This window comes from Megascapheus bottae, chromosome 8, assembly GCF_031878675.1.
Source record: "Megascapheus bottae isolate mThoBot1 chromosome 8, mThoBot2.hap1, whole genome shotgun sequence".
NCBI lineage: Eukaryota > Metazoa > Chordata > Mammalia > Rodentia > Geomyidae > Megascapheus > Megascapheus bottae.
In genome coordinates, this window is record NC_143516.1 from 30,604,198 (window position 1) to 30,625,567 (window position 21,370).

At 35.6% G+C, this 21,370-nt stretch overlaps 1 protein-coding gene across 1 annotated transcript in view; it reads left to right on the top strand.

Annotated features, from left to right (window-relative positions):
- The window catches only part of Tbc1d32 (TBC1 domain family member 32), a 146,319-nt gene that overhangs the window by 119,050 nt on the left and 5,899 nt on the right, over positions 1–21,370 (top strand). Inside the window, 5 exon segments of the mRNA XM_090338207.1 lie at positions 5,713–5,782; positions 7,270–7,385; positions 8,112–8,266; positions 11,045–11,185; positions 14,035–14,223. Coding sequence (XP_090194333.1) covers positions 5,713–5,782; positions 7,270–7,385; positions 8,112–8,266; positions 11,045–11,185; positions 14,035–14,223 — 671 coding nt within the window.

Genomic DNA, 21,370 nt, shown 5'->3' on the forward strand with positions numbered 1-21,370 from the left:
CGCTCCTCTTTCCCGATGTGTTTGGGGATGCGCTGTATTACTCACGCCTCTGCGTCCGTCTGCGGGGGCTCCACGGTGGTGGGGAGTCTTTCACTCCCCTCGTGTCTCCGCCGCCACCTGTGTTCTGCGTCTGGGTCCCGCTGCTTGCTGTTCTGGTTCCGCGTCTGGGTTCAGCTGCTTCCGCCGTTCGCTGGCCCGGTTCTGTGCTCGTTTCTGCAGCCGTTGGGCTCCCAGCCTGGCGCCCTCCACTGCCGCCGCTTTTCGTGGATTAGAGCCGGTGCCCGCCGCCGCTTTCCCCGCGTGGAGCCGGCACCCGCTCAAGCTGCTTTTCACGGCTTGGTCCAGCGCCAGCTGCCGCTTTTCGCGGCTTTCCGCGGCTTTCCCGGCTTTGGGCGAGAGGTGGGGGAGGGGTCCTCGTGTTCCAAATTCTTTGAGAAAGTTGGATGTGAGCTTTATCTGGATTTCTTTTCCGGTTTGAGTCCTTCTCCGTTGCTTTTTGAGTTTGTTGTGGATTTCTTTAGGTAGTTGGCTCGTGGGATTCCCTGGTTCTCTCTTTTTGTCAGAGAAAGCTAGGCAGCGTCCCTATTGTCTCGGTGCCATCTTCCTTCTTTTCCTAGATCTTAATAGACATTCACATTTTGTCAGCTCAGCTTCCTGAAACAAATCAAGAATTAATATTTTATTAGTCAAATTGCCTCTAATGTTCTATTTTTTTCATTTTTCTCTTCATGTTAGAAGTTTAAAAATAAAAGAAGCTGGGCAGGGCAAGTACTCGTGGCTCATACCTGTAATCCTAGCATCTCAGGAGACTGAGATCTGAGGATAGCGGATGGAAGCCAGGTGGGCAAAAGAGTCCCCATAAGACTCTTATCTCCAATAAACTATTCAAAACCAGACGTGCTGATATGACTCAAGTGGGAGAGCACTAGCTTTGAGCACAAAGTTGTTCAAGGACAGTGCCCAGGCCCCATAATTACCAAAAAAAAAAAAAAAAGAAAAAAGAAAGAAAGAAATTTTCATAGTTTAATATTCCTTTCTTCATTTAAGTTGTCAAAATATATGCAAAACGTGTCAAAATTTAAGCTCTCCTTTGCTTTATCACTTTACATTATTTTCTGGTTTCATGTTCATTTTCTATACGATTTTTATTGATATTAAAGTTATTATATCTATTTTATGTAACATTAACAAATGGAATATTTGATGCTTGTTTTGTTGTACTCAACGTTTTCACAGGAACACCACTGAAAAACCTTCTTGAGAATTTAACTGAACACTTCACTAATGTTGAATTTGAATAATAAATGTTATAACTGTGACCAAATTTTATCATGTTGATTTTAATTTTAATGCCTAAAGGAAAATGTAAAGTCTTTTAAAATGATCATGCCTTTGCATTTTACTTGATTGGTCTATAGTAGAGCTAGTTTATCTTATAAAACAAGAAGTTCACTTTGGAGGATTTTGAGTCATAGCCATTATTGGGAACTCTTTTCCACTGAAATGAGCCAGCATTATGGTTGTATCTGAAAATGCAATCACAAGCTTTTAGAGTGGATTAGACTATGGCAATTTCCCACTCAGCTCCATAAAAATCAAAGGATCTACCTTAGTCCATGTACCTAGCCCCCTCTGGAAGGAGTCCTTTCTTCTAAGGGAAGAGGGAGATGGATCCAATGCTTACAGTACAGTGGTTGTCCACTTACTTTGGTAGCATCACTCACCTTGCTTCTTGACTTCTGGGACTTCACTGATGCGGATGGATGCCACTGTCTCTGGTGGAAATCACTATGATCCATACAACACTAGGCATGGGGAGTCCTTTTCTCCATCCTCCTCCCCACAACCACATGTTCCTTTCTCTATATTTCAGGGAGATGTCTCTATCAACCTAGCTTGATATACTTGACAGAAAGCACATTAATCGTCACTGTATCACATTATGATAGTTGATTGGAAGTGTAATCCATTGGAACTTAGGATCTGACTTTTAGGTACATTGCTTTAAAAGCTCTTCCCTCTTCTCCCAATCAATTGATGTCCCCAACAATAATTCTATAAATTGAATAGATGAATGACAGGTGATAGTTTAAAAAAATGCCTGCATTTCTATAAAAGGGTATTTTTATACTAAGTAATAATAACTGAAGCCAATTTTTTCTATCACTTTATGCAACAAAAGAATCAGAAAAGAATTACTGACTTATAAAAATAAGCTGTCTTATTTCTTTGTCTCTCCCTGTGTGGTAGACTCATTTCTTTCTTCCAGAGACTTACATCCTCTTTAGCCTTATGATTTCTAGGGAGAAAAAAGTGCATGCCCATTCCAGTTCGAAAATTTGGGAGACAACTTTGAATAGCAACCTCAATCTGTAGAGATCTTTCCCAAGTACAGAACTGGTTTACTCCCCAGGGAAAGAAGTTACATCTATTTCCACCATGACACTTGTAAATATCAAGAAAATACAAACTATAGAAAGTGCAGCTTAACTGCTGTCATTGTAAGTAAAACATAAACGGCTTTGCTAAGATTGCATTCCAATCTAAATAAAAGACTCTGATGTGACTTGTCAAGTAATTCACCAGGCATTTTAGAAAAGAGTTTTTGAGTATTTAAGCTTCTTTGTCTGGAAGAAAATAACCACTTCTAGGTATGGTGGCTATTTAGTCTCCTTCCCCTGGGACTGATTTGGTGCCTGCTGCGTGAGACCTAAGCTACTTTCTCATCATGAAATATCCTGGCAAACTCGGTTGAGTTAGCTTCCTTAACTTGGATTACTGATGATTGATTACTAACAGTCAAGAGTAGATACTCCATAGCAGTTCACATTTATTCTTTCTTTGTTTTTTTTTTTTTTTTAAGTTTTTGGTGGGTTATGGGACTTGTACTCGACCTGGGTGCTGGTCCCTGAGCTCTTCAGCTCAAGGCTACCACCCTACCCTTGAGGCAAGCCCCACTTCCCATTTTGTAGATGTTAATTGGAGATAAGAGAATCAGGTCCTTTTGTGCCCGAGCTGGCTTTGAACCTTGATCCTCAGATCTCAGCCTCCTCAGTAGCTAGAATTACAGGCATGAGCCACTGCGCCTGGCTGTCCCCCTTCCTTTGAAGATCTAAGGTCTATTCATATTTTAAGGTTCACCTTGAATGGCACATTTTCCTAAGCATATGGAGAGAATCCTTAGAATTCTCATCACACTCTGTCTGCACCATTCTTCCGCTTAGGCTTGTAAAGCACCTTTATCAGAGTTATCTCTATACACAGTTTATCTTTGACACTACTGTAGGGAAAAGTTCTTTGAACATATGCTGTCTCATTTATTTCTTATCCCTCATAGCTTCTTGCCTAGTATTCCGGACTCACTGTATCAGAGATAATTTGTTAAAGGAAATGAAAGAGCCTACAATTAAAACAGAGATCCTATTGATAGTATGAAATCTACTAATATGTAATGACCAGGAGGTCCCAGCTATATGGGTTTCAGAAAAACTTGGGTTTTGGTTTTGTGTAGCACTAGATAACTGTGTGATATTGGATGGCTTCTCTTAATTGTGTGTGCGTGTGTGTGTGTGTGTGTGTGTGTGTGTGTCCATATGTACATGTGTGTACAGTCGCTTCTTTAGAGAAACTTGCAGTTCTTTTAAATATTTATGTGAACTGGATCATCCAATGTTTAGAATCATCCCAAGCTTTCAGGCTCTCATTATTCCTTCTAGGCTTCCTCACTTTTGGTAGATGATCATATTTTCATTTTTTTCGATGATCATATTTTCTACTCATAAAGAAACGTTGTATGCAGGAAGAAATTCACTCATATATATTGTTATTCAGTAAAAGTAAAAGAATGCTTGTTGAAATTTTTCACATGAATGTCAGGAAGGAATAAATAACGATGGTTTTGCATATTTATAATCCAAAATCTTTAATATTCATTGCATAGTAAAAGTTACAGTGTTGTTGATCTTGTTTTTTATGTCTAATGATTTCTTTTGGTCTTTGTTTGTTCATTTTTATGTGTGGCAAAGTAAAATAAATTATTTTCAAGTCAGGCATAACACACATTAATTGTATAATAGCAGTTTCATTGTGACTTTTTCACACATTGAAACAAAGTATCCTCATCTACTTCATACCCTGTATCATTATACTTTATCTCATTTCCTTCCTTAAAACAATGTCAACAGTTTTCACTATTCCATTCTGATAAATGTGAATAAACTGTACTGACCATATTCATCTTCTTTCACTCTCTTTTGTGAGCCCTGCACCCTTGTGTTGGTGCCTAACCACCCTGACCAAGCCTGTTCTACTTTGCTGTTATTCTTTTGTTTTGTTTTCTTCTTCTTCTTCTTCTTCTTCTTCTTCTTCTTCTTCTTCTTCTTCTTCTTCTTCTTCTTCTTCTCCTTCTTCTTCATTTTTTGTTAGTATTTATAACCTTCACCAAGGATCTTTCAAAAATGTACATATTGTATTTGGCCTAGAATTACTCTCTTTACTTGTCATGTGTGTGGGGGGGGCACGTGTGTGGATGTGTCTGCGTGTGTGTGCATATGTGTGTGTGTGTGTGTGTATACGTGTGTGTATGTGTGTGTGTTTCAGTACTGAGGCCTGCACTCACATGTGTTTGGCTTTTTTTTTTTTTTGCCAGTCCTGGGCTTGAGCTCAGGGCCTGAGCACTGTCCTTGGACTTTCTCAAGGCTAGAGCTCTACCACTTGAGCCTCAGCACCACTTCCGGCTTTTTTTCTGTGTATGTGGTACCGAGGAATCGAACCTGGGTCTTCATGCATGCTAGGCAAGCACTTTAACCACTAGGCCAAACTCCCGGCCCCGTGTTTGGCTTTTTGCTTACTCGTGAAGCTCTACCCTCTGAGACACAACTCCAGTACCTGCTTTGTGCTGGCTAATTGGAGATGAGAGTCTCCAATGAGATGGATTTGTCTAGCCACACTGGCTTCTAACTGCAACCCTTAGATTTCAAATTCCTGAATAGTTAGGACTGCAGGCATGAGCTTATTAGTCATTTAAGTGAAGTAAGCCGGACTCAAAGGAACATAAGCTCAATGGTTTCCCTCATTTGTTATAATCAGTAGAAACCTTGGGCTCTCCTAGCAGGGATTTACAATAGAACAAAACCTAGATACATAAGGCCATATACAACAAATGCTAAATGAAAGGACCTCCAGGACATAGAAACAAAAGCCATATAATGAGTGACTGTTGTCCTTAATGTACTATGTTATCTGTCATCTCTCTTTCTGTCCCTTGGTTATCTCATATTGTTACAGTTTTTCACTTGCTTATCTGATATATTGTATATATGCGTATTTGGTTATTTCAAGTCGAATAGGGAAGGGAGGAAAACAATATGGAGGGATGGGGTGAGGGAAATGGGAACCAAGGCATGAGAAAGAGTATCAATGTATGTGAAGTAATGTACCTTCTGTCTGGTGAATATAATGTATCCCTTCTATTAATTACAATAAAAATATATGAAAAAATGTTTTTTATAAGAGTAAAGTTACTTATAAAAAGTTCCCTGTTAATGCCTTTGAAAATATAACTGGCAGCTCTTATAAAAGAACAAATTCATCAGTGTCTTCCAAATTCCCATTAAATATGTAAAAATATTGCTTTCATCAATTTTCAATTAAAATGTGATTATTATGCAGACTTTTATACATTTTTATAACTCAGTTTTCTATTGTTTCTAGCCACTGATGCAAATGTGAAGAATGAAAGTCTTTCATCTGTACAGCAGCTTGGCATTAAAATGACTGTCAGGTATATAAGGAAATAATCTCCCTTGTGCACTTTGAGAACTCATCTGTCTGATATGTGCTTAATAATATTTAACAACCAACCATTTTTGTATTCTTTAAATGCAAAGTTTATCACTCAGAAAAGAATAACTTTATCTTCCAGCATTTTGGTTCATGATTAAATTATCTCTGCCTGTAAATCAGTTACAGTGCATTATTATTCCAGAGGCTAATTACAGTGTGTTTAAGACTCAAAGACTCAGATTTTTCCCGAAAATAGCAATGTAAAAATCAGCACATTGGTAACACAATCATACCAATTTCTAAAATGTGATTAGTCCTAATTGTCAAACTAACAAAGTATACAAAAGTACCTTAAGAACAGAGTCAGAAAATTGTGGTTTGAATTTTTGTAATACATATTGCCATTTCTAGAAGAAATAGTCATGCATAGTCACAAACTGGGGATTAAAGACTAAGACACTGAAACTTCTTGCCTATTAAAGGAGGCCCTGAACCATCTTGTTTTAATGTTAGGGTCAGCTTCACAATCAAGTATGTGATAGACACATGGGAGACACATTGTAAAAGCTGATTCACAAATGCAAATTTTGCTATTCATTCCATCTAGAATTCTTGATTATGTGCTAAGACTCTGTATTCCCTTCACACGCAAATAGTTTGTAGGGCCTTATCTCCTTTTTGAAATGAAATTTGTTTATAACACGAACCGTATAGTCCTATATTTTAAACGAAGTATTTGTAAGAAATAAAAAGTGGTTTTTTCCTTTTTTCTCCTTCCTTGCTTTCCTTCCTTTTATCTTTTTTCCCCTCCCTCCCTTCCTCCCACCCTTCCTCCCTCCCTTCCTTTTTTCCTTCCTACCTTCCTTCCTTCCTTCCCAGTTCCAGAGTTTAAAATTAGGGCCGTGTAGTCCCTCACCTACTTAATCATCTGATGCTCTACCATTTGATACCACTTGAGTCTTGGTTTTTGTTTTTGTTTTTGTTCTTTTGCTAGTTATTTTGGAGATGGAGTCTTCCAGATTTTTCTACCTGGGTTGACTTTGAGCCTTCTGAGCCTCTGGTTCTTAGCCTCTTTAGCGGTAGCTGGGATTACTGGAGGGAAGCACCAGCACTCAGAGAAAGTGTGTACTGTTTGGGTATATTGTACTGTAAATCAATCTGGTATCCACATACTGAACCACTGACACTGAATTAAATCTCTTATAATATAAAGCAGTTCTGTAACTTGGTTTTCCTACAGAGGTCATCAAGGAAATTCTTAGTAAGATGTCAAAAGAAGCATGTGGAATAAAAAGCAACACATATTATGATTTTACTGGAACAATTCATTGTGTACTAAAAATAGGAGTTTTTAAATAATGTAAATACAAATGTATATACATCATATTTATCAGAATATATAGCGAGAGATATAGTTGATATATTTAAAAAATGAATGTATAGTACACAGTTTGTACGTTTTTGTGACCTTTTTAAAAAATATAGGTATGGCAAGTTTCTCAACTTGTTGAAAGATGGTGCAGAAAATGATCTTGCCTTGGTTTTAAAGCACTGTGAGAGATTCCTGAAACAGCAGCATTCTTCTGTTAAATCTTCGCTTCATATCCTTTTGAGTGGATTCTTAAGTGGTTGATCTTTCTTCCATGTTTTACATATTTTTTATGAGATTTGTTAACACATTTATATAGTAAAATTATCCTGTGATTTGTGGTATATCCTTATGGCATTTTGTTTTGTATTACAAACATGAATTTTATTAATTTGAGCCAAACATTTCATCTCATTGAATCTTAAACTGAATGAAATCATTAGCAGTATTGTCATACAAAATCAAATTGTTTTGTTTTGCAACGAGGTTTTGTAGATTCCTGGTAGAGCTGTGGCTCTTTTACCTTGACAGTGTTCTTTCATAGTTTCAATTGAATTGTTGACTCAAGGGAAAATATAATTAAAAAATTATATATGTTCTATTATGCTTGGTCATGCCAGTATTTTAGCAGATAAGGCTGGTGGATACTGTTGTGTCTGTGACTTAAGTAAGTAGCTTTACAGAAGAACAGTGTCTTTCTCCTCCAGTTGCTCTTCTTACTGAATTCCTCTAGATATGTAAGCAAATAGTACGTTAAAGTAGTAATTAGAGAATTGATTTACTTTTCAATAATAACTTACTTCCACAGCTTGAATAGTTTGTATATTGATTGAAGACACAATGAGTACTAAATTCCATTAGTATCCATTTCCTGATGGAGATCCTGCAAATGAATATTCATGCAGTTCTTTTAGCTCAACTTGTAAGACTGCAGAAATTCCTTAACTTTGTTTTCTAGTCTGCCTTCAAGGGAACTACCCAGGCCATGACTGGTTTGCATCTTCTCTGTTCATGATAATGTTGGGGGACAAAGAGAAAACATTTCAGTTTCTTCAACACTTCTCCAGGCTCCTCACCTCTGCTTTCCTTTGGCTACCAAGACTACATATTTCTGTAAGAGTATCCTCCCTCCCCCTCTCCTCTCTCTCTCTTTGTCACGTGTGGGATTTGAACTCAGGGACTGGATACTGTCCCTTGAGCACTAAGTGAAGGCTCACACCCTACCATGCTGAGCCACACTTCCACTTCTGGTTTTTGAGTAGTTAATTGGAGATAAGAGCTACATGGGGACTTTTCCTGGGCTGGCTTTGAAATAAGATCCTCAGAGCTCAGCTTCCTAAGTAGCTGGGATTATAGGCATGAGCTATCAGAGACCAGCTTTTGGTCTCTTTTCTAAGGGAAAGTTTACTATTTTAACAAACATCATACTTAGATTCACTTGGATATTATTTTATTTGTAGAGGGCTCTAATGATTCCTGCTCATTTTTCTTAGTGAATTTTTTTGAGTAATTTTCTTTTATCAATTGTGTATTTTCCCAATACTTGATGTCTTACTGAATGATAATTAAATAAAAGAGTAAAGATAATAGAAGAATTTTCATAACAAAATAGTTCAAAATTGCAATTTAATAGTTATAAACTCATTAGTTAATTAAATAGTAAATTCTGGATAGAAGAAAAGAATAAAAGAGTATTTTTATTGTTGTTTTGGTAGAAAAATTGCCCTAATCATTAAATTAAGAAGAAAATCATTTATTAATTAGAAATATTCTATAGATGACTAGAGCCATTCTTTAATATGCATTTTGAAAATGCACCCTGAACTTTTATTGAAGTACTTTCATTAATAACAATTCCACGGCTTGAATAGCTTGTACATTTTCTGATTCCTTTAGAGGAAAGTATGTCCCTCAATTTTATTTATGTTAATATTCATGTATTACATCTTGTTAAGATGCCCATTTGGGGAAAAATACAGATACTGCATCAGCTATGCTAAAATTTTCCAAACCCTTTCCCTGGACATGTGGTAGGTAGACATTGAAATTCTTTATTATTACTATGTACAAGTCTCAAAAATAACTATGTAAATTCACTTTAAAATTTATGTTTATTATACATATTAATTATACAAATAGCCATTAGCAGAATGCATTAGTTTTCATGAAAAGGAAATCAATGGATAGTACTTCTTAGTCTGTATTATATTTAACTACTCAATGGCAATTTTTTTCTAGAAATCAATATGAATTGATCCTAAGATGTCCATTTAATGTGCTATGTCTTCATTCATTACTATGTAGAAGTACCATGTTCTTGTCCATGTGTGATATCTCCTAGAGAATCTATTAGAAAAAAGGGATGATTTCTCTACTGTATTTATACTTATAAATCAATATCTTTGCAATGTGAAATGATAAACTATGGTCATTTCAAAACACAAAAGTATGATAAGTCAGGTTGATAATTTTCAGAAACTTTATGTATATCTGATCTAATTCTCTAAAAGTACCATAGCAATAAAGTTACAAAGAATCCTTCATATTTTGAACTTGGTAATTTATGAGTTTGATTTGTCCTAATTTTAAAGTATTGTGTCTTTAATTAAAAAATTTTGAAGAGTCAGTGTTGGTAGCTCATGCCTGTAATCTTAGCCCTTCAGGAGGCTGAGATCTAAGGATTGCAACTCCGAGTCCGTGCAGGCACGAAGGTTTGTGAGAGCTGCTGCAGCATAAGTGCAAGAATACTAGCCTTTAGCAAAAGAAACTCTGGGATGCATTCAGACCCTGAATTCTAGCCTCAGAACATGTGCAGAAAAAGTTCTAAGATTGGACTTATCCAGTAAAGTCTTCGTATGTAACTTAATCACCAGTTTTATTGGCGTGTTTTTCTTGATACTTGACCCCAAATTTGCAAGTAAGCAGTTCAGATTTGCCAGAAAGCAGTTCTTCTTTGCTAATAACAATTATACTAGGTAGTTGTTGAATTTGTAGTAAGAGCAAATAAAACATTACTGATCATTCATAACGAAAAATTATGAGTAAGAGCTGAAATAAACCGAATGGTGAAAACATTGCTGGCAAATCCAAGTTTGGAAATAAACATATACATAGTCATAAATATATCACATAGAAACATACTTATAAATATAGAGTCATGCATATAACTATACATAGCATAAAAAATAGTTACCCAGAGAACTTTGGATGCATTATGTATTTTGCTCCAGGTTTAGAGTTAGGTTTATTGTAGAGTTCTCCATATGGGTTGTTGTTATTTCAGGTTCAGATTTGGATTAATATCATCATGTAAAACTAGAGAAATACCTCCAAATCTGATAAAAACTTTTTTAATATTCAGTAACCAACCATTGGCCAAAACCAGAAATAGCAAACATATTGAAGCACACTTAACCTAAATATATAAAATATTTATTTCTCATTCATTCACTTGCATTTATTTGTTCATGCAGTACCCTTTTTGGTCATTCCATAGACTTATTTTTTCTTTTTTGCTAGTCCTAGGGCTTGATCTCAGGACCTGCGCACTGTCCTTGGGCTTTCTCAAGGCTAGAACTCTACCACTTGAGCCACAGCACCACTTTCAGCTTTTTTCTATGTACATGGTACCAAGGAATCGAACCTGGGTCTACCAATATGCTAAACTCCTGGCCAATTCCACAGACTTTGAAGTTACTAAAATGTCAAAAGTTTTACTCTTTCCCCTATGGTTTAGCAATGTATATAACTCTGCTTTTATTGCGACTTAATAATTTTATTTATATAATTATTATAATGACAATAATCTGTTATACCATCACATAAATAACCCATCTGATTATTTTCAATTATATGTATATGTACTGGCTCCCATTTCTCTGTTTTCTATAGCGCTATCTCCCTGTCGATACTGTGGAATCGGGCATCCATCCAGTGTATTTCTGCAGCACTCACTCTATTGAAATGCTCCTGAAGGCTGAGCTACCCCTTGTGTTTTCTGCATTTCATATGTCTGGCTTTGCCCCATCACAGGTAATCCATGGGGAACGGCACCTCTTCAACCCTTATGTGTGCCTTATTCTAATCAACTGCAGTCATTGTGCTTCATTAATACATTAACAACTAGCCAGCAAGAAATCTAGCGAGGGAAAAAAAGCTGAGTGAGAGCACGAGGACCTGGTTCAAGTTCCAGCATAATATCTCTATATAGATATAGATATAAATATAGATATAAAGATAGATACAGACAGATACAAAACAGTGAGAAAAACAGTACACTTATTCCTCTTATCAATTCAGAAGTTTAAAAGAAAAATTTGAATATATCCATTTGATATGCCTTACCAGTTTGATATACCTTTAACAATCTGAAAACTAATATACATAGTAGATTTATTGAATAAAACCATTGAATTATTTCTGAGCAGTCACATTCTTTTTATCAAATATAAAATATGTTTTATTGGATTCCTGTAGCTTTGCTTTGCTTTAGTAAGTACAAATCGTTGCCTTATTTATATTGCTTTTCATTTTATTGCTAATTAAAGTATGTGAAAACAGGATAAAAGTAACTAGGTATATGTGATTAAGTAACCATTTGGTTACAAATTTTATGTTTCAAAGCTTACTTATTTTGATATAATTAGGTCTAGCACTTTTTGAAGTGTTTTTTTAAAACACTAGAGATTGAGTAGTAAAGGATTTGTGTTAAAATCTTGAGTAAAAATAGCATGTAAAACTAGAGTATAAAAAATTAAACATAGAAATATATATTTGCTAATTAGAGTCTAAGAGTAATGAGATTGGTATATTAAAAAAGAAAGAAGGCTGAATATATTCTTTTGAGCAAGCAACAAAAAAAATCACATTCTAATGACATTTTGAACAAATTACCATTTCTTGAGGCTACCATGTATTTTTTCTTTTTTCCTTTTTCTCTCAACAATACGACTCTACTGCTTAAGCCATAGCTCTACTTTGAGCTTTTTGATGGTTAACTAGAGAAAATCATCTCACAGACTTTCTTGTGCAGGCTGACTTTGAACCACAATCCTCAGAGCTCAGTATCTTGAATATCTAGGATTATAGTCATGAGCCACTAACTCCCAGCTCTACCATGTATCATTAATAGTTCATCTCTTATCATTCCTTAGAGTCACTACTCCATGTCATTAATTATTATGCTTGAATATGTTACTAGTTATCTATTGTGCATTACAAAATCCTGACCACAGACAACTATTTTACACTTTCTGAAAATGTAAAATTATTAGAACAAATCTAGATCTTACCTAGATGAACAACAAAAATATACCCTGTAACTATCACTACTTGTGGTGTAGAAATGTCTTCCAATTGTGTTTAATTTCTGCTTTTTTAAATAAGATTGATGGATTTCTATAGAACAGTGAGAAAGTACTATGTCAACTCATTGATCTGGCTTGTAGTAGTTGGCTACTACAGATAGAGCAAACTAACATTCCATATTTGCCATTTAAAAGCAGAACCAAAAACTACAATGTTGAATCAGAAAACTAAGAGGCAACTTTCAATATACAAAACAATGTATTCCAAAAAAGAAAAATATCTTTACTACCTTTGACAAAGTAATTTAAGCCACTCTATTTGTTTTCTTCCCTTTCCCTACCTTCTGATATAACAAAAATTGTTTGAATTAAGAGAAATCTTCAATAAAGAATAATCTGGAAATTATAATATAAGTGAAAATAATTTTATCAATTTTTAATAACAAAGAGCCATAACCCAAGTGACTTAAGATAATGTGGATTTATTTTCTCATTGTTTTGGAGGCCAGAAATCCAAACATCAGAGTGCCCGTAATATTTGCTCACTCTGGAGGTAACCTGCTTCGAGCCTTTCCTAGCCTCTGGTCATCTAAAGTTCCCCTGACCTTGTAGACCCATCATCTCAGTCCTCCATCCTCACATGCTGTTCTCCATGGCACCTTTTCCTGGTCTTTCACTGGACATGTTTGTCTATGTCCATTTTCCCCTGTTATTATGACACCTGTCATACTGAGTGTGAGCTTACCCTAAGGAACTCTTTATCGTAATTATCTCTACAAAGATTATTTCCAAGCAAGATCACATGCTAAAGTACTGGGGATGACTTTGATGCATCTTTTGGGGCTGAGTGAGGGGGTTCAGTCTGCAACATGAATGTAGTAAAATGCTAGCAGGCTTAATCTATGTCTTTTTCACTTAAAATTTTTTTCTTTGGGTATCTGTTTTTCACAATGGGCATGGATGACTTTTATAATCTGGATGAATGTTATTCAGAAAAAAGCTACAAAAAAAGAAAAAAAGCTACATAAATAGACACAAAACCCCCCACCTTTTTGCAAAAGTCTAATTTTCAAGTTGCTCTCTACATTCACTCTCAATTTATATCTTCTGTAATTCTGTTTGGGTTAAATTATTTTCTGATTTCGCAAGAGTCCATTTGCATTAATGTAACATTTAACAATCTGTCATCTGCATAATTACACATCTGTGATTAAGGTGGAATAGAAAAATTCCCATCTCTGAATTAAAATATTCTCATCACTTACAATCTGAGGAGAGCAACCAATGTTATTGAGAAGAGAGAGCAGTGTTCAGTAAGAGCATCTCCAGTAACAGATAGATGTAGAGTATGACTATCATCATTTACCCTTAACTTCTGAGTCCAAAAGCCATGAGTTGCTCCACACAATAAGCAAACAGGAAAAGTATAGTCATTAGACTAAAATACAGAATTCCTTTCTAGTTTTGTTAATTGTAAGGCTTTCCATTGGTTTGGGCTTTGGGGTTTCTTTTTTTTTTTTTTAAGTCAATGGTCATCTTATAAGCTTTTTAATGAACTTTTGTTCTTTTTCCAAGATTTGCCTACAATGGATATCACAGTGTTTTTGGAATTACTTAGATTGGATAGAAATATGCCATTATATTGCTACTTGTATTTTCCTTGGTCCCGACTACCAAGTGTATATCTGCATTGCCATATTCAAACATCTACAGCAAGACATTCTGCAGCACACTCAGACTCAAGATCTGCAAGTTTTCCTTAAAGTAAGTATGATCATATTGGGCAAAGTGGTAGCTAGCTGTGGATAATTAATGCGAGATATTCTGTAGTTATTCATCTAATTCCAAGAAAACTCCCCATTTCAGAGATGAAGTGAGTCACAGAGTTCAGTGAGTTACTTCAATTATGCAGCTGGCGCTGAAATGTGATTTATGCTTTCTGGATCCAAAACTTGCTCTGAACCACTATGCTATGCAGAAACACTTTAAAAGCATATTGCTCTGTCATATTCTGGTTAATAAAGTTTAACTTATTAATGTTAGTGCTAAGGTTTAATACTTATCATTATGTTAATGCTAAAGTTTAATGTTTCTTAAAAGCATAATGTATCTAGTATGCTTCTATGTTTTTATATTTTTCTAACTTTTCACTTTTATAACAAGTCACTCTGTCAGTTTCTTCCATATTTTTCAGCAAAATTCAGTTGTTTATGTAGTCACTGTACTATGACCTTGCAAAGGCCAAGACTTTAAAGTTCATGATGTATAAATACATCCCTATTTACAATTCTCAATGGAAATCTCACTACGTGTTTCGAGTTACATGTTTTCAGTTTAAAGTGTTCTTCTACTCCTCTTTCTTACAACATTCCACAAACACATATGCATTTACCCAAATCAGCATTTATTATTTGCTACATTTATCGAAGTCACAAAATGTGTATTTATATTAAACTACTCCATTAAGTCCTGTAGCTACATATTGTTTACAAAATAGATAAACATTTGTACATCGTTTTCAGTCATCAGCATGTTGACTACTAATGAAGTAGTAATGAACTAAGTAACTTTTCTCCATTTAGATCATCCCTCAAGTATAGATGCACTCAATTGAATGTATCAGTGTTACACCATAGAAACCATGTTTTATGCTGAGTCAAAGTCTCAGACTTGCTTAAAATGAGAAAATACTGTTCATTAGTTCTCCATGAAAGTATATATCATAGCAGTAGTAATATTCTTATATAAGTTATTTTATCACATTTCTATGCTTATATTATATGCCTTATTTTATGTGTGTGTTCCAGTTCTGGAACTTCAACTCTGGGCATAATCACTGTCCCTGAGTTCTTTTGGTCAAGGATAGCACTTTAACTCTACCACTTGAATCATAATACCAATTCTGACTTTTACTATGATTAATTGGAGATAAGAGTTATGTGGACTTTCCTGCCCTGACTAGCTTTGAAGTGTGATCCTCAGATCTCAGCTTTCTGTGTAGCTAGGATTACAGGCGTGAGCCACCAGCACCTGATTTATGAGTGCTTCTAAGAGGAAAGAATAGAATAGAATGGAGGCTGGGGGCTATTTCCCAACAAGTACAAGGCCCTGATTTCAAACCCTAGTAACCACCATCGGGGGGAAAAAGAGAAGAAAAAAAAATGAAACAGAACAAAGAATTTTACCAGTTATTATACACAATTATTGCATTTAGTTTCTTTTTGTAAAGTACATTCATAAATCTTTTATAATAGATACTTTTTCAAAAGAGATGTTGATTCGTTACACAAAGTAGAACTTACGAATTGAAATGATCAGGCCCAGTTGAATTAGATTTTAAGATACTGGGAACCACAACTATATTATGCTTTCAGTTACTATTGGTTACTCTGAGAAACTGGATAACTAGATGTTTCCAAAATTTGAAAATATGTCCTTAATGTACTATGTTATCTCTCATCTCTTTTGCTGTCCCTTGGTTATCTCATATTGTTACAGTCTTTTACCTCAGTATCTCATATATTGTATATATGCTTATTTAGTTATTTGAAATAGGTTAGGGAGGGGGGAAAACAAGATGAGGGGTGGAGGTGGGGGAAGGGAAATGGGGACCAAGACATGAGAAAGGGTATCAATGTTTATGAAGTAATGCACCTTTTATCTGGTGAACATAATGTAACCCTTCTATTAATTACAATAAAAATATATGAAAAAATACTGGAAATACACAATTTCCTTTCTTTTTTATTTTATTTCATTGTCAGGATAATGTGTAAAGGGGTTACAGTTACGTTTGTCAGGTAGATCCTTTTTTCAATTTAAGTTTCCTATTTTGACAGGAAGTGAGACAGTATCACAACAAAATTATTTCTTGCTTGATGATTTAAAATCAGTGTGAAACATGGTATAGGGAGGAAATATTAGCCCACTTGTGGTTGTGTTGGTATAGTTTCCAGATATCAAATCTGATACCTAAGTGTATAGACTCATCTGTATTTCTAACAGACCACCAAAAAGTTCTTTATGACTTTAAATCAATACCTTAGGCAATCAAGCTATGATCAGTTAGAACAGAAAGTAATAGGTGCTTGTATGGAGTACAAAGGTGGAGGAAAATTGCTTTTTTTCCTTCTCATTCAACCACTAAGCTCTTAGATTCATGGGTTATATAGGTTGATATCAGTATATCATTAGGCCTTTTCATACTCTTCATGTAGTTCCAGCAATATGAATTGAATAGTAGGACAGTAAAGTACATTTCTCCAGCCTCTGTAGTGATTACTAAATGAGTATTAGTTTAGGCAGCATTCTTAAAATACCCTAAAGAATACCTCAACCTTGTACCTGTATTTTCAAAGAATTTTAAGATGGGGAATGGCAGGCATCTCAAACATTTATATTTTATTTTCATGTGTGCAGTGGATGGCTTTGAAAATCTGTGGGTTTCTTAGTTCCACAGAGAAAATTGTTTAACAAAACAGCTATTTTAAAATTTCGGAATGAACCAGAGAATCTAAACTTTCTTTTGTCTTTGTTTTCTGTAAATGTCTAACAACCTTTTAGTGGGCAGAGTTATTATAACAGACATGCACATACACAAATAGCTTTAATGGAAGTTTACTTTATTAGTAGTTATGTGAAGAGGGCAAGTGTTTCAGTAGACTGGGCATGCTTTATTCTTCTCCCCATGCTAGTAGACTGGCAATGATGGTGTTTGTAAATGTATCCTGGGGACAAACCACAGAAATGCCAAGATAGAATATATTTCTTTCCAGAGCAAACCAGTCTGTGAAGGCTCAAAATGCTTAATTAAAATGCATTAACTAAGTCCTGCATATTATGGAAAAATTAATTTATAATTAGGGAAAAATCAGATTAATTTCAGCCCTATCAATAACTTGTCAGGAGGGATGTTTTGTTGGTACAGTTGCAGCTGCTGTTTTCAGGAGAAGTTGACGGGCTGAAATATGGAGATTAGACTGAGAAAAACAGATTGAATACTGGCTTTTAAAGGACAGTGCAAGCATAGTATTAAAAATAATCCTCTGAGGAAAATAAATAAAACATACCTAGTACAATGGCAACTGTGTTTTGTATATGTTTTCTGCATTTCCCTCTATTACATGTGTCTTGCCGAATTACGTATCTAGACTCTAGCTTTATTGTGTTCTGGTTTCCTCATCTGAATAATTGCAGATCAAATAGTTACTGCCACACAGAGTGGTTAAGGAATCACATGGTATCAAGGAAATACTTGTAGAACATTATCTGGAAAAGAGCAAATATTTTGGAAAAACTTAGCAATTATTGATTTATTCAACTCTATACTCTTTTTTTTTTTTTCAGTCCTGGGCTTGGGCTCAGGGCTTGAGTACTGTCCCTGGATTTTCTCAGGGCTAGGGCTCTACCACTTGAGCCATAGCACCACTTCTGGCTTTTTGCTATGTATGTGGTACCGAGGAATCGAACCCAGGTCTTCATGCATGCTAGGCAAGCACTCTACCACTAGGCCAAACTCCCGGTCCCTCAACTCTATACTCTTTCTTATTATTGCTTCTTTGTTGAGAAAAGAGATGTGTAGAGAATACAGTAACAGAAACAGGTTTCTGAGTCTACTTTTCTCCCCCAACTTTTCCCCAATCTCTGGGACCTTTTCATATGTGACATTACAGTACACCTTAACCTGAGTATAACGTTCCCTACCTTGCCAGACACATCTGCTTAGGCTGTATCCAACCAGCACCTCAGCCAAGACTGAATTATCTGTCAATGTAATTATCTGTAAACTTTAAGCTTGGCATGAAATTCCAGGTTGGCTTATTGTAGCTTGAAAACATTTTTTGTTAGATATTTTGTAATTTGTTTCAAAATTTTGTTGCTATTCCTTAATAGCACAAGTGTGGGGGATCATGTACACATTTCCATAAATATGTGAGTATGTTTGATCAAATTCATCTCCTCCAATTACCACATGCAACAAGATGCCCCTCGGTGAGTCTTGAAGCTCATAAAGCACATACTGTATGCTAACTCTTCATGAACCCTACGTTTTGACCAGAAGCACACACATTACCTGAACTACCCTTGTTCCTAAGGATTTTTCTGTGTGCTTATTGATATATTTTGGTTCTTCCTCAGCACTATTAAGACAAAATTGACATGGTTGTGGCTTGAGTTTTCAGATTGTAGTATACATTCTCATTTAAGTTGAAATCTTTAGAGTGTATACAAATTCTCCAGTGGAGCCTCTTAGTTAAAACAGAAACCAGAATGCTAACACTAGGGGTTCAAGTCTGAAAGATATCATGTCCCAGAATTTTACTAATTATATTGAACACACCAGGAGTAACATACTAGAAGAAACGGTATGTGCAGATTCTTTATGTCTTCCCCATTTTGTCCAAGAAGACTCAGTAAGTCAGTGACAACACACAAAACAGCCATCTTTACCAAGGGTAAAGAGCAGAGCTATTGTCATCAACCCATCTTCTGGGAAGTGTTTCCTATAATGTATAGTTTAAATGCAAACCCTGTGCTGAATAGTATTTGTTAATTGTATGTTAAGTTCCACACCTTTTGTAGAATCAACTCTGCATCAATTTAGAGCCACCAAATTTGATTTTCCTCTGTAAAACTTAATAAAGCCCTATTTTATGGAAAATCACCTGATAAAAGCATTAATAATTAAGTATCTGGAAATGAATCTATTATAACATACCTGAACTTAGTCTGGAAATTGTGAAAACCAAGGCAGGATTGCCACTTGAGCTCTTTTCATGTTTCTGTGCCTGCATTAATTTGCCACTAAAAAGACCCATTCAATTTAAATTCTAAGCTTGCCTTGGACTTTTGAGCTGGCTGACAGTTACCCCAGAACATTTTTGTTCCTGTAATTCTGTTCTGTAATTCTGTTCCTGTAATTTTTTCTTAAAATTTTTATTTGCGGCTCATTAATAATACAAGAGAAGTTTATGCAAAATAATTCCATAGATGTGTACAGTGTGCTTTGAGCACCTCCTCTACTTCCTTAATGTTCTTTTCTTCTCTGGGATCCTTGAAAGCAATATTTGCTATGTTTCACAATACTACCATAAATACTTACGTAAAATACTATTCTTTTAATTAACACTGATTTTTTACATCATATTTCAAATGCCATGTTTAACAAATAAGTATTCAAGAAGGGAATCTCTGTATGCAATCACTGGCACATAAATTTTAGAACATAACTCCAATTAAGCTGAGACTGTGTATGTCATAGACACATATCGATGTATATAATATAAAATTATGTCTATAAAGTATATATCCCATCATATATTTTTATGTCTATGTAGTTATAGTTATATCTCCAAGACTGTGTCAGTAACCTTGGATACCAGAATATTGAGTTGTTGGTAAAATACTTTTTATCATATTCACTCTCCACATACTCTCCATTTCTTCTCCATCCTACTGGTTTTCTACTCTTGCTACTGTGCATGTTTCATATTCAAGGTCCACTACTGTTATTTTTACGAATAAGCTTTTGCCTTTGCTTTGGAAGCAAAAATCACGATATCTGGCTTTTTGAGCTTTGTTTATTTTATTCAATATGATAATCTTCAGTTATATCCACTTTCCTGGGCTGGGAGTTTGGCCTAGTGGCAGAGTACTTGCCTGGCATGCATGAAGACCCCCCCCACCCCCCGGTTTGATTCCTTGGTACCACATGCATAGAAAAAGCCAGAAATGATACTATGGCTCTAGTGGTAGAGCTCCAGCCTTGTGAAAGCCCAAGGACAACACTCAGCTCCTGAGATCAACCCTAGGAATGGGGGAAAAAACAAAAACAAAAACAAGGAAACAAAAATCCTACCATTTTCCTTCAAACTTTATAGTTCAAATCTTTTTTATTTTTTAATAATACTCCATTGGGTGTATATGCCTTTTTATTCATTATCTATGCATTCATTGTTAGGTCCTAAGGCTAATTCCACTGCTTGACTTATGTGAATAATTCTGAGATAAACATGGGTGTGCAGATATCCCTTTTATGTGTTGATTTAACAGCACCTAATACTCAGTATAGGCAAAGCGTGCTTTCCATGGGAATGTTACTGAAAACTTGTGACAAAAGAGATCTTATTAAGTTAACGAGTATATCTTAATATCTTATTTTTTATTGTAAAGGTGATGTACAGAGGGATTACAGTTACATAAGTCAGATAATAAGTACAATTCTTTTTGAGCAGTATCACTCCTGCTCATTCTTCCCAGTTTTTTTCCCCTCCTGACCCCCTCCAATATTTTGTGTGTGGGGGGGGGGTCATGGGGCTTGAACTCTGGGCCTACGCATTGTCCCTGAGCTCTTCAGCTCAAGGCTACCACCCTATCCCTAGAGCCACAGCCCCACTTCCTGTTTTCTAGTGATTAATTGGAGATAAGAATCTCATGATCTTTAGTGCCTGGGCTGGCTTTGAACCTTAATCCTCAGATCTCAGCCTCCTGAGTAGCTAGGATTGCAGGAGTGAGCCACCATGCCCATATCTGCTCTCCAAATTTTTTCCATGTATTTTATTGTAATTAATAGAAGGGTTACATTATATTCATCAGATAGAGGGTGCATTATTTTACATACATCTATACCCTTTCTCATGTCTTGGTCCCCATTTCCCTCCCCCCACCCTTACCCTTCATCTTGTTTTCCCCCCTTCCCTATCCAATTTCAAATTACCAAATACAAATATATCCAATATTTCAGATAACAAAGTGAGATACTATAACAATATGAGATAACCAAGGGACAGCAAAAGAGATGAGAGATAACATAGTACATTAAGGACAACAATCACTCATTATATGGCTTTTGTTTCTATATCCTGGAGGTCCTTTCATTTAGCATTGCACTATATGGCCTTATGTATCTAGG